General features: G+C 34.7%; 1 protein-coding gene and 1 long non-coding RNA gene across 4 annotated transcripts in view; both read left to right on the top strand.

Moving 5' to 3' along the window:
• The first annotated feature begins 1,151 nt into the window (after nt 1-1,151).
• LOC128031692 (NHS-like protein 1) overlaps nt 1,152-18,454 on the top strand; it is a 60,019-nt gene continuing 42,716 nt past the window's right edge. Inside the window, exon 1 of one of the 3 annotated variants that reach the window (XM_052620041.1) lies at nt 1,152-1,774. In XM_052620041.1, the coding sequence (XP_052476001.1) occupies nt 1,489-1,774 (286 nt within the window). In that variant the 5' untranslated portion in view covers nt 1,152-1,488. The remainder of the gene's footprint in view (nt 1,775-18,454) is intronic. The other 2 variants (XM_052620038.1, XM_052620039.1) reach the window with 2 other exon arrangements.
• LOC128031699 (uncharacterized) lies at nt 9,202-15,449 on the top strand. Its single transcript, XR_008188135.1, has 4 exons — nt 9,202-9,665; nt 12,065-12,231; nt 13,162-13,251; nt 15,189-15,449. It is a non-coding gene; the product is annotated as an uncharacterized LOC128031699 (long non-coding RNA).

Genomic DNA, 18,454 nt, shown 5'->3' with positions numbered 1-18,454 from the left:
AGTTACTATCTATCTATCTATCTATCTATCTATCTATCTATCTATCTATCTATCTATCTATCTATCTATCTATCTATCTATCTATATATCTATCTATCTATCTATCTATCTATCTATCTATCTATCTATCTATCTATCTATACAAAAGAATAAACTCTTTATTAATATTGTATTTTAATCACTTCCTGTATATTTTATGGCGACAGGGTGACATGTTAAGCTTTGGCAAAACAAGTAAGCAAACTTATATGAAGAAAATTTCTCAGTTGAAAAGTCAGCTGTTACTCACCTCAGCAGTTGAAATTACCACCAGTGAAGATATAAAAAATGTAATGATGTCAATAATGGTGATGGCCTCTTCTTAAAGGGACAGATTCCGACAGGGTGGACAACCATTCAAGGGACATGGACAAACTCTTCTTTTTTATTAAATAAAAATATTGTTTTTATTACAAAATGATCAATACACTCAATTTGAGTAATGTCTTATTTAACAAGATATTAATAGATAAACATTCTTTTTTTTTTTTTTTTTTGACTCTCATTCAAATTTAATGAGCAGTGCCTGGGACATAGCAAAACAACATACATCCTCTCATACAAAACTAAAGAAAATATTGAAAATGTATCTAAAGAGCCAAGTAATGCTTGTGTTATTAATAAAAAAAAAAACTTAGCCTAATATAACACACCTTTCATAGTCATTTGTATTTTGAGTTATCATGGCAAGTGAGTTATTTATGTTCAGGACACCAAAATGCACCCTACAGTGATATTAAATATATAAATCTCTGGAAAACCAAGTTTTAATGAACTTGAGAAAAGAAAAACCAAAGCAAAGCAAATTTTCAAAAATTAAATATATTTTTTAAATCAAATGCCACATGAGGGCGCACTTTACCAGCATAATATTATACATTTCCAACTAGGTTTCCCAGTGAAACACTTTACTGTAACATTTTAGTGTGCTTCCTGTGAAGTGACATATCTATGACTTAATTATCTCTGTGAAGGTAAAAGTATGCACATATGGCTAACTTGTCTCTTGGAGCATCATCAATTTGGGCAAATGTCAGAGATTCGTCTACTCTCTCCTGATTTCATAAAAAAAAAAAAAAAAAAACTCATGCATAAAAAAATTATAACTACGATGGGAAAAAGCAATTGCAGATTAACTACTTAAAGTACTCCCAGTGTTATACATAAGTTATGCATCTGAAGCTGGCGCGAGATCCTCAGTCCTGCTCATACTCCATCCTGATATTAGTCTGCTCCAGATTCCGGGGTTTGAGTTTGTCCTGATAACCGAGCCTCCAGAACAAAGTTTAAGAAAGCGCTCTACCAGAAGAATAAGGGCATGATCCTTTGAATAATGAGGCGGGATGTCAGGATGTTTGCAGAACAGGTTAAGACACCTGAATGGACAACAACACTTCACACTTCTAAAAAACAAGTGGACTAATTGCAATATAACAAACATATATAAAAATGCCGTTTCATAAGAGAATAGTGGAGCCCCGGAGCCTGGGCAGAATTAACAGAGAACGACTGGAAGTTAATGGTGATGTTTTTCCTTCCATGGATGCTGTGAATTGTCAAACTTTGATCAACATCCTCCGTCAGATGTCCGATCTGTCGCGGCTCGCCAGCAGCATGTTTGCTGAGATCCAGACTGAATCAGCGCTGCTCGTCAGTAAAGCTTCTGTCCTGCAGCACAGGCTGGATTCACTGCAGGACACTGTGCGACATCTCAACCACAAGAGGACCACAAGCCGTGAGTTCTTTACCTTCATGGATTCAACCACAATGTGGCAAGCATATTTCTAAAAACAAGCATTTATTCTTGTATGTTATAGTAGGCCTACTTACTTTTAAATTAGTAAGTAACCCAAAAAGTGATTTTAGATCACTATGCATCGATTAGATGAACTATTTATGAGTTACTAGGAGGCATTCTTATTCAGAATGCGACTGGAATCGATTCTGTGGAATAGCTAATTATATTTGTAACTAAGAAATAAAAAATTATTGAAGTACATTTTATAAAAAAAAAAAAAAAAAAAAAAAAAAAACATATTTCAGTCTTTCTGCTTCCAAATTTCATGTTATGTGTTACATTCTTTGTGATTAGTTGTGCATTTTACTAGCAGTTTCTGAGTGAAAACAATTTAGCCATAGAATTCAGTGGCAAAACTGAGCAATTAATTACTGATAGCAATGGAATAGTTACCTGTTAGTAGCCTATAGTGACTGATTGAATATAGTTGCTACATAGTGTAATAATTACTAGTATTGGTAACCCTTTAGAATAAGGTTCCATTAGTTAATGTTAGTTAACTACTTTCGTTAACATAAACTAAGCAAGAACAATCCTTCTACAGCATTTATAAGTCTTAGTTCATGTTAATTTCAACATTTACTGATGCATTATTTAAATCAAAAGTTGTGCTTGTTAACATTAGTTAATGCACTGTGAATTACCATGAACTAACAATGAATAACTGTATTTTCATTAACTAACATTAACCAAGATTAATAAATACAGTAATAAACGTATTATTAATTGTTTGTTCATGTTAATTAATACATTAACTAACATTAACTAATGGAACCTTATTCTAAAGTGTTACCCTAGTATTTACTGAACACTTAATTAAAATAAGTACTAATAAGATAAAATATGAGCTAGTTAATTTTAGGAATAAATGTTCCTATAATGTTCCTACAGCAGCGCATGATTCCAGATCATTAATTCCAAATTCCTTTGGATGCTTGGCTTTGTCTGGATGTGGAATTCCTATTAGACTTGTGCTGTGATGCACTTTTCTCAGTGCACCTGTGGTCATCCGCCACTTTTCACTCTATGTTTGTGAACTGCAGCTCCAATTAGGACATAAATAAATAGAGGTTTTTGGGACAAACTACCGTGCCATGCAGTAATAATGGTTGGCACACCATTTGTTGAGGTCTTCTGGGTTTTCTTTCACCATTAAATGCAGAGTTTTTAGTCATGATGAATTATTTTGGAATGTAATCAGGATTTGTTCAAGATGGCAGAAGTGAATCCTCTTTATTCCTTTTTCTCTGCATGCATATATTTCTCTGTATCTTCATGGTCGTTATGTTGCACTTTCTGTTCAGCGATTCCCTGCGATGCTTTCACCTCCAAAGAAAACAATGGGTGTTTTCACTGGCTCTACCTCCAGAACTAAGCCCAGAGTAAGGTGAGTGGAGTGCAGGAAGCAGAGCATAAGTGAATACATGTGTGCTTCAGACGTTCAGCCCTGGACAATATATTAAAAAGGTACTTAGAACAAGAAAGAGAATGATTCTTTGTCTGCTGCATGCTATGGAATGGAATCTACAGACACTGGACACCAAGGAAATAAAAGTCAAATGATCAGAGTAGTGAGTTTGCTGGCCAGTCAAGCACACCAACACCATGGTCATTTAACCAACTTTTGGTGCTTTTGGCAGTGTGGGCAGGTGCCAAATCCTGCTGGAAAATGAAATAAACATCTTCAAAAAGCTGGTAAATGGAAGGAAGCAAGAAGTGCTCCAACATTTCTTGTTAAACGGGTGCAGTGACTTCAGTTTTCAAAAAACAGAATGGACCAACACCAGCAGATGACATTCCACCCCAAATCATCACAGACTGGACTTCAAGCAACTTGGGCTATGAGCTTCTTTACCCATTCTCCAGACTCCAGGACCTTGGTTTCCAAATGAAATACAAAACTTGCTCTCATCTGGAAAGAGGACTTTGGACCACTGGGCAACAGTCGAGTTCTTCTTCTCCTTAGCCCAGGTAAGACGCCTTTGATGTTGTCTGTGGTTCAGGAGTGGCTTAACAAGAGGAATATGACAACTGTAGCCAAATTCCTTGACACGTCTGTGTGTGTGTGGCTCTTGATGCCTTGAACCCAGCCTCAGTATATTCCTTGTGAAGTTCACTCAAATTCTTGAATCGATTTTGCTTGATAATCCTCATAAGGCTGCAGTTCTCTCGGTTGATTGTGCATCTTTTTCTTCCACACTTTTTCTTTCCACTCAACTTTCAGTTAACATGCTTGGATACAGCACTCTGTGAACAGCCAGCTTCTTTGGCAATGAATGTTTGTGGCTGACCCTCCTTGTGAAGGGTGTCAATGATTGTCTTCTGGACAACTGTCAGATCAGCAGTCTTCCTCATGATCGTGTAGCCTAGTGAACCAAACTAAGAGACCATTTTGAAGGCTCAGGAAACCTTTGCAGGTGTTTTGATTTGATTAGCTGATTGGCATGCCACCATATTCTTATTTGTTGAGTGAATTGGTGGGTTTTTGTTAAATGTGAGCCAAAAATTATCACAATTAAAAGAACTAAAGACTTAAACTACTTCAGTCTATGTGCATTGAATTTATTTAATACATGAGTTTCACAATTTGAGTTGAATTACTGAAATAAATTAACTTTTCCATTTACTGAGATGCACCTTTATTTAATAATTGATTTGTATTGGATATACATGTAAATATGTTTTTTTTTACATAGATTGGTATTTTATTGTTTTTATTTTTATTTTTTTTACTATAAATAAATTAGGTTTCCACCCATTGCTTTATTTTATATATACTTTTATACTTAAAAAAGTAGTCTGAGACTTTTTTTTACTGGAAATTAGTTAAATCTTGAAAAATCTATGGTTAAAGGCAAGGATGCAACAAAATACAAAACATAGAAGTTTAAGAATCAATTAAGGAAAAATAAATAAATAACAATATTGATTGACCATTATTCTGAATGTCTCCCTCAATGTCCATCAAAAAAGAAAATTGTTTCAAGGAAGAAGTTGTTTCATTTTAATTAAAGAGTAAATACATGTATCAGTATCTGTTACACTGATTTGTGTTCAGACCAGGGTGAATGGGTTTGTGATAATCCAGAAAGGAATTTGACATTTTGCACAAACAGGACTTTTTCAACACATCAGCTCTCCATATTTTGTTTGTTCTAACAATATATAAACCATACAGACATTGTTTGACTGTATGGAATCCAGCTGTTATATTCCTACTCCTCCCTCCTTCCCTCAGAGAGCAACTCCAGCCCATTCCTCATCGTCTGCAGGGGGAAAGCATGTCGAAACCAGATGTTGGTCCAGCCTTTTAAAGTCTTTCAATGACACTGTGTTTTTAACATAGCCAGATGGATGCACACCCTCTTTCTTTGTCTATTTGTGATATATTTCCTTCACTATAATCGGGGAAATGTCTTTTTTCCCATTCTTTGTGTGCTCATATTCTTTTCAAGTTGCTTTTTCTTTTTCCTACTCTTTATCTGCAAACAGATATTGACCTGTTGTATTTTAATTTTCTGCTCAGCTAGGCAACAATTAAATAAGAGCAGAGAGCTGTAACCCTGGTGAATGAATCTATTCAAATCAATGAAAATCTGGCATCAATCCATACTGAAGGAAATATAAACTGTTGCAAGCTAAGATATGAAATCTGGCCTGCAGAAGGTTGAATGCTTATTTCAAAGTGGTCTGACCAAAATACTGGATATTTATCCAGCAAATAGCCCATAGTTGTATCAGGATTATATATATATATATATATATATATATATATATATATATATATATATATATATATATATATATATATATATATATATATATTGTATTTTATTTACAAGCTTCAAGTCAATGTGTAAGTTTGAAGTTCAAGGCTGAAGTTATCTGGTGCAAAAAAAAAAAAAACAGTTTCTGCAAACTATTTAACTGCACTCTTAGATTATGAAATTATTTGATCTTTATCATTACCATTTTACTATGCAAATAAATAAATGCTAATTATTATAATTTTTGTAAGACAAGGAGAAAAACTTTTCCATGTAATTTTGCGGTTTATTTAGCTCTGTTGAGTGTTTTTTTTTTCCTGCTCATGACTGAAATACAACTCGTGATCACTCTGCTGTCTCTCTCATATGGGAAAGCTTACCTGCATATGTTGGTTAGGTATGTTTTGAAGCATGGCAGCTTATTTGAGCTGGTTTATGCTGGTCTTGAGCAGGGGCTAGTTGCTCATCCAGCTTAAACCAGCTCAAGACCAATTAGGGTACAGCTGTAAGAGTGAAAAAAAAGGTTTCCATTGCAGTTTTGTGAAATATACCTTTTGCAAATTGCCTGAAGACACCTCATGCAAGCGTAAAAAGTTTTTGTGAAGTTGGCGTGATCCCAATGGACATATTTGTGATTTGCAATTTCAATTTGCGCAATTTAAAGGGTAATGGAAATGCAGTCTTCTTCTAATTACATATATTTATGCAAAGTAACAGCACTATACAGTGTTACCTCTGATCATTGATGGGATGACATGATGGCTTACTCAAATAAACATAAGATATTGATGCAACCCAGAAATTGAACTAAGAGCTGACAGAAAACTTTTTAGTCTCTCTGCTTCAAAGCAATAATTTGTGCAGCAGATAGTGCTTGTATGAGATATTGTGAAAGATATGATGGCCTTTAGAATTAATGTTTTTCCTCAATTTTCTTAATTACAGACCAATATCCCAGAATTCTATACATGACAGTTTTTAATAATAATCATAATCATAATAAATATTAAATATAACTTTATCAAGGTGCTTAAATACATTATTTTGGCATTAAAGTTGTTTAGGAATAAATCCTTCTAAACATAAGGAAATCTTGGTTTTTGGAGCCTGACAGTGCTGTTCTGGTCAACAAACAAAAAAGCTTTAGTTATACTTCTAAACAAATTTTGGCTAATTTGTCATGTGCAATATTTCTAATATTTAAACTGTTGTATGTTTTTGCACTTGTGCAGGATTTAGATTTGTGATGGGTATGTTTATTCTTGCCATATTAGGAAGCCTCTCTTATGATGATTTTGAGAAGTCTGATTTTCAATAACAGGATTCAGGAGCTGGACTAAAAGCATTCTTGCTGTGAAAGGCTCTAGTGAGTAGACCATTTCAAGTGAGATTTTATCTCAACAATTTTCTCAAAGAATCTAATTTGATTGAACAAAAGGAATGGCAGGTGCTTCTCACCTAGAACAAAGAACTACAATGGCGGGTAATAATGGTATTGATGAATTACAGAGTAGTGCAATAATGTGACTGAAGTTTTGACTGGACTTTCTCTGATATAAAAGTTTATTTGCGTATACCTTGTCAGAATCTAATGATCCAACAGACCTTTTCTTATTATGCTGAAACTTTACTGTGCATTCAGTGTTTTTAACCGGCTGCTCTGCCCTGTGCCGGCTCTGCCTCAACAATAGGTGTCTTGTACTTGGACAAAGGGGCCCTGAATCTACATCCAGCTTGGATGTCTCTGAGATTGAAGCACTTTTGTTATTGAGTTTATTTAATCCTTATTCAAGGACTCTTATGGGTTCACGTCAGTGTGACTCAGAGAGGTCAGGGCCTGAAGGTTTTTTTTTTTTTCATTTATTTTATTATTTTATTGAGTCATCCTGGGCGTCAGTCCCAATTTCAGTTCAAAAGTCTCTACTGTTCCAAATAATTTGCCTTGTGTTTATGGCCTCGGTCCAACTTTGTGTCGAGGCCATTTTGCATGAGTTGCTCAGGATAACATTTGCAAGGAATATCAGTTTTAAAATGTTATACAAATTGCACTGAAACGTTTTTTCCTTTTATTTCTTAGCTGAAAGGCCACCGAAGCTGGTTTGCTTGTCTTAGCTGGTTTAAAAAGGTATTGCAGTCTGACCAAGTTGGCTGAGCTGTTTGTCAAGCTGGTTTCCAATCCCTCTTAAACCATCCTGACCAGACTGGGAGGCCAGCTAAGACCAGCAAACCACCTTAGGATAGTTTAAGATGTTTTTGTCCAGCAAATGTTGTTTAATCACAAAATTGCTCATTGTGTTTTGGGAATTCCAGACGTTTTGCATAACTGTAGGCATTAAAACTGAATTCTAGTCATTTATTTTTTCCAGAAAAAGGTTTCTGTAAACCGTTTTTCTTCAGCATGTGGGTGTCTTTTGTGCAGATCCCCTTCAGTTTGCCCTTCACTTCTGACTAATTAAAAGATCTCATGGGGATGGGGAGAAGTAGGTTAGCGTGGGATGCTTATTCGGGTTGAAGGAGAAATATGATTTTTCTTGTGATCTTGCACATTCCTAAATCTCTCAGTCAGCCAGCAGATTCACACCTGGAAGTCTGGAACCAAAGAATCTCCCCCCGTCACGGTGCAGTCTATCCGAGGTTATTGTTTTCAACCCATACTCCCATTTGCATAAACATACACAGGCATAGACACAACACACACTGTATGCTAGTCTTATCAAATGTGCTCACAGTAGCAAAACATTTTTAAATAACTTTTTTTTTTTCTTTTTGTATACAGATAAGTTTCATTCCTCACAAAAAGCTGTAATAATCTGAAGGCCAGTAAAAGATTAGTTTTGAGTATAGATTTAAATGTGACTAATGTTTTAGCAAATCTGATCTCTTCTGGAAGCTGATTCCACCTGCGGGTGGCATAGTAACTAAAGGTGGACTCCCCTTGTTTTGTGTGAACCCTTGGTATTTCTAACTGACTCGATCCTAGTGATCTGAGTGCTCTGTTAGGTTTATATTCACTGAGCATATCTGCAATGTATTTCGGTCCTAGGTCATTGAGTGGTTTATAAACGAGTAAAAAAAAGTACTTTAAAATCAATCCTAAATGTAACTGGAAGCCAGTGTTAGGACCTGAGGACTGGTGTGATATGCTCAGATTTTCTGGTTCTAGTCAGAATCCTGGCAGCAGCATTCAGGATGAGCTGCAGCTTTCTAATGGTCTTTTTGGGAAGGCCGGTGAGGAGCCCATAACAATAGTCCACCCTGCTGGTGATAAAGGCATGAACAAGTTTCTCCAAGTCTCGACTGGAAGCAAAGCTTCAGTTTTTTTCCTTGTTTAACTGAAGAAAGTTCTGGCACATCAAACTTTTAGTTTCATCAATGCATTGGCAGAGGGAGTCAATAGGGCTGTAGTCATTTGAAGATAAGGCTAGGTAAATCTGGGTATCATCAGCATAGCTGTGAATTTGGTTCTTTCTCACTATTTGACTTAGTGGGAGCATATAGAGGCTAAACAAGAGCGGTGCAAGAATTGATCCTTGTGGGACTCCGTATGTCATGGATGTCCACTTAGACTTATGCTCTCTCATACTCACATAATACACTGAAAAAAAGGAAAAGCAGTTTTACTGGATTTACTAAAACAATACACTTACAGTCTACTTAATACATTTATGTTTAAGATGGAAACATAATTTTATTGTTTAAATTCTAAATGAAATTCAACATAATCATCAAAACATGATATAATCACTTTGCAAGAAAATGTTCAAATTGTTTCAGATTTCAAACAAATTGTGTTCATGTAAAATGATTTTTTCCTGCTGTTTGATTTATTTAATTAAAATAAGCCCATGTCACACAATTACTTTGTATTTTCTTCTCAACTTAATTCCATTGTGTAGGCTATAATTAATCTAATTCAGTTTTGAGAAATAGTCGTTTGCGCGGGAGCAACGTGCGCGAGAGCGTCTGCGCATGGGCTTTGAAATCCAGACCACACCAGGACCGTTGGTTTGGAAAGGACACATGAGGGGACTGACTGTATTGTTTTCAAAGCTCTTTAAAAGGTAAGAATTTCAGTATCAATCGTATGATATATTATAAAAATACATTCATTGTCAGATTAAATGCAACAATAATGTTTTAAGATAACCCCACACGCTTTTAAATCATGTCGATGGTATATTTAGTCGAGTGTCGTCGCAGATTTTTTTAACGTTAAGTAAACCATAAATATTACTGGTAACATTAGTTTATCAAACTTCTACAATCCGATTAAACAATTTACAGATGGAAATCAAGTTTTCATTAGGTGAATAATAATAACATGGACTTTAGGATTTGTGTGGGGGAGGGGTTCGTAGGCAAAAGCGCTCGCTCAATGCTCTGTCAGTGCATGTCTAATGACGAATAATTGAGTTAAACACAGTGGTGGACAGTAACGGAGTAGCTTTACATTTACTTAAGTACATTTTTCAAGTATCTGTACTTTACTGGAATAGTTTTATTTTGAGTAACTTTTACTTTTACTTCACTACATTTCAAAGCATACAGTTGTAGTTTTAAATTCACTACATTTCATAAAACATATCGTTACTCCCTATAATATATCACGTGCTCCGACACGGAGAAGCGGTGTCTGATTCATCATGAACGAACCGAGTCTTTTAAAAATAAACTTTTAAATCGGATCGCGAATCGCACCAAACGATTCGTTTGCGAATTAGAATTATCCGATTGAAGCTGTTCAGGAGTCGACCACTCACTGATTCAAATGAACCGTTTAGTGCGAGTCACCAGAAGTAAGAACCGGGAGATCTTGTGAGCGTTCGTGCGTCTGATGTTGATAAAAGTAAGTTATTAATGTTGAAATTTGGGATAAATTATTGTAACTGAAAATCATATTTAGGTAAAAATTGTCCGTTGTTTGGGAACTAAATCCACTGTAAAGAGTGATCTGTTTAAGCCCACTGAAATGCTCGAGTGCAGACGATGCAGACACATATCAGCGTCTCTGTGTTTTAGGTAAAAAAAAAAAAAAAAAAACCTTTAACACAGATTAAATAAAATAACTCATGCATGTTCAAATTCCACGCTGCCGTAATATTAACAGTTTTATTAAAATGCTACCATGTCCTATGTGACGTCTGTTTTTATATTGTTTATCAACAGTAACCTTATTTGGATTAACTAAACGAGTAAACAGACATGAATGTTTATTCATAACCGTACTGAAATATTGTTAGCTGATGCTAACTGTCTAGCTAACAAGCTTGCTGGTGCTAACTTGAGGTAATTTTTATAAATAATGTCCAATTATTTTTATTCAACCACCTATATATATATATATATATATATATATATAGATTACATCTGGGGAGAAAAGTAAGAATGTGATGTTAAGAACATGGTAACTAACGTTACAGTAATTATCAAAGAGGGGAAGAGATGCACCCTGTTTGGCCATGGATGTTTTTACACCACAGACAAGATTTGAGAAGGAAAAAATCATTATGAAAATATAATTATATTTTCCTTAAAATGTTCTTCCTAACTTCAGGCCTTATTATAATGTCATATATAACTGTGATGTTCTGTAAAACAACAAACTTTAAATTACTTTGTTCTTACTGGTGAAAATAAGATGGTCAACTCTGCTTTCTCTCGGGTAAATCACAGTGTAAGCTTCACAGTGATCATTTCTCTCGTCAACGTAGTCCATATACACAACAAAAATATATCTTGACTCCATATAGTGGTTATTTTGGAAAAATCCCAGGTATTTTGAGCAGTAGGATTCTAAAAAAAAAAAAAAATGTGCTAATATAAAATTAAATTAAGTAGCCTATATAATTGCAAACATCTATCTTTCAGTACTTTTTTACTTAAGTACATAAAAAATTTAAAAAGGAGTACTTTTACTGGAGTAATATTTTACTATACGTATCTGTACTTTTACTCAAGTACTTGATTTGTGTACTTCGTCCACCACTGGTTAAACATACAGTATGTTTTTGGTGCAGGGACCTATTTTATCAAGTAAATGAATACTCGATTCAAGTAAATGAATACCCGCCCTAAACCCATAACTCACAAAAATCTCTCCCAGGCAGGTTTTAAGATTACAATATTAGGATTTCGCATCTAAGTTAATAAAATTTTTGTTGGCTAACCAACATGGTTGTCACTTTGAGATGGATATCATAATTAATATAAATGACTGCTGCAATAAAGGTTATTTTATGGTATGCTATAAATTGTTTTTTAACTGAATGTTGGTTAATTTTCTAGTATTTACCATACATTTTGGAAAAAATTAAAAAGTCTTTTTCCAAAAAGGTACATCTTAAAAGGGGGTAATATTATAAATAGCATTGTCTTTAATTTGGAAAAGTACAGTAAATTGTTACTTAAAATCATTAATTGTTGTTGTTATAACTAATTTCTGCTCGTTCTCTCTTTACAGTGACATTTGGTATTCCAAAGCCTGTTAAGACAAATTACGAGCTAAGTCAGTCAGTTAGGCAGTTAGCCTTGTAGAAGTCGGTGAATTAACTGATGAATACCTCTTGGCTGACTATTTGACTGGACATGTGCAGATGGTAACGTTAAAGAGATTTGTCTGCTGCAAAGGTAAGGAAGAAAAAAGTAAAAATAGCTTCAAAATAATTTTTAAAGTTTTTTGTTTGTTTCCTATAATGGAAAAGCTACTTTGATTTACAGTGATATTGTATAAATTCTTAAATTATTCCACATTTAAAAAGTGCTGTATCTAAACATGCAAACAGTTGTTGAGGGTGTGTTCACTATTGTTTTACTATTGAGTTCACTATTGAGGCACTGGACAATGACATCGGCTGTTCTTCGAATCATTTTGGGGGAGAGCAGCTGGCAGAGAGTGGTATTTCCATCTGGCTTGCCTGAATCTGTGTCTGAACTAGAAGATGCCATTAGGAGTATAACGGCTGATTGCCTGTAAAAGATCCCTTTCATACTTAACCAATAATTATATATAGTCGTAAGGTATTTTACAGTCTCCAGGCTCACATAATCTCTTACATCAACATTTGTTTAAATATTGACAGATTATAGATATAAATATATTTTAAAGGTTTACTTCTGTATATAGTTGGCTAATTGCATATGATGATGCTGAATTAGCACAAACCCTCTCTTGGTGTTAAAATATTATCAAGTTTTACTATAAACATGAATTGGGAAATTAGTGATCAATAAGGCACGAACAGTTATTTTTGCTTTATTGAACAGATTTTTTAAAATGCATTGTTTGGATGTCTTGTTAGCACACTATAATTTTTTTTTGTTTGTGTGCATGTATTCACACTCTATTTTTTGTAATTGATGTTATTAGCAGTAAGTAAGTTGCATTACATTTCACATAATAAAATCAAGCTATTATCTTTATTATATTTTTCTAGACTACAACATATACATTTTTTAGGAACTTTTAGTGAATGAGACCCATTGTGCTCTTTTGTTTAATTGTGATTTGAGTAATGTCTTAAACTAACCTTTCTTTTTCTGCTTTGGCTTATTTTTAAGGATGACATTGATGCAGCTTGTGAACTTGCCATCAGAGGACTGGTTATCTATCTTAATGAGGACCCTAAAGAGCTCATTCAGGAGTATGTGGTGAGTAGTTATAGCTTAACCCCTTTGCGTGCAAACATCGCTGACGGCCCCAGTTTATTATTGTTTCACTTTCACAGCACATTAAACATCACTGTCTTACTTCATCTGGACAAACTGTGCATCAATGGAAAGTTTAAAGACTCAAGCTTCGATATTTGACCAATATTTTGATAAAACATTGTTGCAGTGACAGATATTTAGTGATTTATGTCAGGAGTGCAAAATAATAAATCCGTATTATGCCACATTTTGAATAGAAATTCACAACTCACTCATATTCAGTCACGTCAAAAGCGGTTTATTTGTGTTCACATAGACTCACTGAACAGCGTCAATAAGGATTTACAGACCAAAGATGCATATCTGCGGAGATATATGGATATATTTACTGATGTTTACTTCATATTTCTTCAGACAGAATCGTCATTTCTATTCATTTTCCACGGATTTACGCGATCAGATGATAAACAGCCTCTCCCAGCGATCTCTGTGTGCGTGCAGTAGTCACAGCTCGTGCGGTGTGTGACTCAGACTCTGATTGGGTCTTTCAAACATCAATCTTAGAGTTTCATATCTGGACACCGCCCCATCGTGTCACATGCTTCCTGCACACTTCCTGGTAGTTATCTTGCCAAAACAACACTGAAACACCTCTGTACACACAAAATATCCGAATAATAAACCCGCGATTACGATAGTAAAGCTTGGTATGAGAATTTCTTGAGATCTGGGGCGTTTTTATAAAAAAAATCGAAAATGTACATCGGAAATGCTAACTTGTGCAGCGATGAAAAAGGCAACAAATAACATATTTTTACAACAGTAAACGACCAAATTCCACCCCTGATCGCTAAAGGAAGTTATTATAAACACTCGATCGGGGTTTAAAGTGAGTTTTGAGTAAAAGTGTACTAATAATTTCATAAATTGTCAGATGTAGCTTGATGCTAACGTTAGCACCAATGCTACTAATAGCAGGTGCTTTTCTTCTTCATAATGCATTTTTGTCTCAATAATTCACGTAAGGTCGTAAGAAAATGTTTTGTTGTATTTTTATAGTAAGACTTTTGATAAATAAGGGCTAAATGCAAAGAGAGACTGAAGTGAGATCGCTGCTTTGTTGCTTTGTAAAGCCTGAAAAACCACAATCAAGGCTAATAAAGGTGGAATAAAAACAAAAGAATAATGATAAAAGAATAATGCGGATAATGTGTCATACTTGGCGGAGGTGTGAAAGAACCGTTTGGTGAGAACAATACAATCATGATTCGGGCAGTTTTCAACAGTGAAACATACACAAAGAGCACAGGAAAGTTTACATGTGAGATCTTACAGAGATGACAAGGGCCATAAATCAATCTGATTAGCCTTCTCTAAAAACACACATGACATGGCCTTAGAAAATATTTCATAAAATTCACAGTTTTACAGATTCGATTATGAAATTTTTTATGAAGTCTTGGAAGACTTGTGGCCTTAGCTACACTGTGTTTTCAAACTCATTTCCTACATCAACATTTTTTTAAATACATTTAAAACATATGTTTTTAATATTTTTATTTTTGTTTTTATGTTTGAGCTTATATATCTCTATTATCATAACAGTCTGAGTGATTCTGATTCCTGAACAGTAAACTTTAAAGTGTCAGCTTTGTGAACATATGTTAAATATGTATCTAGTCAGAAAGAATCATGAGCAGAAACCTTTTTATTTTGGGTATGTAATTTCGGTCTCCATGCCAAAAAAGGGGGGTTACTAGTAAGGGGTTAACTGATGGAATCTGCACTATGTTCAACAAGCAAATATATTAATACATCTAAAAACCATGGTTTCATCAAATATGCACACTGCAACATAAATAAAAATAATAATAATTATATCCACTAGACATGTAGCATTAATTGTAATACATATTCATCTTTTTTTCTGTCTTTAGGACATGGAAGAAGATCCAGTTTATTTTACAGTGTGCGATTGAGAAGACTACCATGGGCATCTTCCTGATAAAGCACACTGCAGACAATGAAGCCCATGATGTAGGCATTGTGCTAGAGGGTGTAGCAGTGCTTCAGGACCTCAACAGTGTGGATTTTGCAACTTCAATGTTGTTTGGTCTAATTTATGCTCTTAACCTGCAGTACCCCACAAAGTTGCGTTTTACATATGAAATTTACCAAAAACTCATCATGGACTTGGATGCAGGTGAACTCTCTATCAAGGCCCAATTTCAAATCTGAACTCAACCAGTGAGATGGACTGATTTTTGAATGACTTCTGTGACTACAAACAATCAACCTCTGAAAATTTCAGCAGCCTTCATGCAAGACCACCGCAGAGGGTAAACTGTGATCTTGTTGTTTAGACTGTTCCCCTTTGCCTGCTCTTGTTTCTTTATCTTTTTTTTTGTCTGAATTTGGCCCTTCTTTGGACTGGGTCAGAAGTTGATTGATTAGAGAGCTGAATCTATGACACATGGATGAACTATCATAAATAAGATACATTGTTTATACTTTAGGTAAGGGTCAGATACTGTATTTTCACATTATTTTGTAATGTCTATATATAATTATCTTTGAGACGAAAGCGTTTTTCTTGAAATAAGTTCCAGGTAGGGCTGCACGATATTGGGAAAAAATAACATTGCGATATTTTATTTTTCTGCGATATATATTGCAATATGAAATCTAATCTAATTTTTTCTTACAAACAAAAATTGGGTGAGCACACTTACGTTCTTATTTTAAATGATTAAAACATCTAAACCATCGTGTCAATTGATTAATATGTGCGAGGGAGAGAGAGCAAGACATTGCCCGTGGTGTTTGAAGACGATGAGCGTGCGGCCGGGGCTCTCTCTCTCTCTCGTGCATGCTCTCTCTCTCTCTCCTCTCTCTCCCTCATGCATGCTCTCTCTCGTGCTCTCTCTCTCTCCCTCTCCCTCTCTCTCCTCTCTCTCTCTCTCGTGCAAGCTCTCTCTCTCTCTCTCTCTCTCTCGTGCATGCTCTCTCTCGTGCTCTCTCTGTCTCTCTCTGCCCTGTTAAACTGACAGGACTTAAAAACACGTAAATGATAAACTTTTACTCTATGATGGTTTAGCTGTACAATTAATCGGCTAATCACATTCATCAAAAGACGGGGAGCAGCTGCCCGTACAGTTAATGAATAACGAATCAACTACGACAGCCTACATCACACATCCTGCGATGTGACTATCGTGGATTCGTACATCGCGATATTGATGCTTAAACGACACATCGTGCAGCCCTAGTTCCAGGTACTGGTGTTCTTGTGTACAGTTTTAAGGTTTCTGAGAGAAATGAAATAAATTAGTGTTACAATGTTGTATTAGTTTTTAAACACACGGTTACATGCAGTATAATGTTACTTATGTTTATGATATTGTTTAAAAAAAAAAAAAATCTTGTAAAACTTTTGAAGGTTTAAATATATTGTTGATCTACATGTTATGCATACAAAATGAACCGTCTTTGTTTTTATACTAGTCTAATTAAAACTGATGTATTTTTATTAAATTTAATCATCAGAGAAGTTATTTATGCTATGCTTTTGAAAGCACAATGTTATTTAGACATGCCATTTAAATTACACATTGTTCAAATGATTAAATAAAGGATTTACAAAAGGTTTTTGTGTTACGTGAAATGAAACATGCAACAACAAACCATTGAAATGCATTAAAATTTAATTTTAGTGAATTTATCAAAATTATGTTAAGATAACTTGATTTCATTGCACAGAATTAACATGATTGAAGCAGATATCTGAAATAAAAAAATTATGTTAAACTAGCATAACTGAATTATGTTAGTATAACTTGAAAAGACTATGTACACATTACTTTTTGAAATTACATAGGATTAACACAACCATATTATAATGAAACCACATAAATGCATAGGATACTTTGAACTCAAACTGAATGTGTGGAACCAATGTCCATAATTCAATTGAGTAAATCCAACAAATCTTTTTTTTCAGTGTAGCCTCTCCCTTCTATGTATGACCTGAACCATTTGAGTACCATCCCAGAAAGCCAGACCCAGTTTTCCAGTCCCTGTAGTAGTATGTTATGATCTACAGTGTCAAACGTAGCACTGAGATCTAGCAAAACCAGCAATGATATTTTGCCAGAGTCAGAATTTACGCGAATATCATTTATCATCTTAATGAGTGCTGTCTCTGTGCTGTGATGTGGTCAGAAACCAGACTGAAAATTGTCCAGGTATCCATTTGAGTTTAAGTATTTGTTTAGCTGATTAAAAAAACTACCTTTTCTATATTTTTGCCTATAAAAGGTAGATATTGGTCTCCTCCTCAAAGTTTACAGCATGAACCCATTTTGGCTTTTGATTCGGTTGAGAATCTCCATTTCATATGTGTATAGCACGATTCTCCCTTAGTGTTTAAAAACTTTTATTGCGATTTCATATCTCACAGTTGAGACTTTATTTCTGTATTTATTTAAAATATTACTCTAAAATTCCACTTTATTATACTATGCTGTGGTCGAGATGGATGCTGATACAGATGGTGAACAAATGTGAAGTCTGTGGTGACAGATGTGACACTGGAATAAAACAGATATCATAATTGAAGATATCAGAGGGATGATGACTGAGATAGGACAGTGACAGACTTCACGATTTCCTCCTGGTTTTGTAAATGATTCCTCTTTGTGAAGTCTCCCTGGCTCTAGCTTGAAAGGAACCTTATAACCACTGGCTGCAGAAAATCTGTGAAGTGTGAAATCTGTGAAGTCTTGAACTTGAAATTACGCCTATTCAGCCTATTGTAGACCTGTTGCATGAAAATGATATAATGTGTTCTTGATCAAAAATATATCTGGTCTTGTTTTGCTTGCCCTCTATGGAGTCACTTGTCTGAGTTGCAAAGTAAATAGATCTCTTCAAAATGACTTCAAGTGCATTAATAATGTTGTTTACTCATTGGCATGGTCTTTGTTTATCATTTAATCAAGCCGTTTTGCAAGATCCATATAAAGCATATCAACTCAGTCCATTTAAATATTATTTAATGGCTTTTAAGTAGGGCAGAAGCAACTTATATCACCTTCCAGCAAGTTAATGTCTTAATGTCTTCTTAATGCTGAGCTGGATGCAATCAATCATAAATGCAGACGGAAAATTGTGAAAGGTCTTATACTATCTAATAATAATTTTT

The sequence above is a fragment of the Carassius gibelio genome, chromosome A17, assembly GCF_023724105.1.
Source record: "Carassius gibelio isolate Cgi1373 ecotype wild population from Czech Republic chromosome A17, carGib1.2-hapl.c, whole genome shotgun sequence".
NCBI classification, from domain to species: domain Eukaryota; kingdom Metazoa; phylum Chordata; class Actinopteri; order Cypriniformes; family Cyprinidae; genus Carassius; species Carassius gibelio.
Note: the sequence above shows the minus strand (reverse complement) of the source record. Positions and strands in the feature narration are given on the sequence as shown.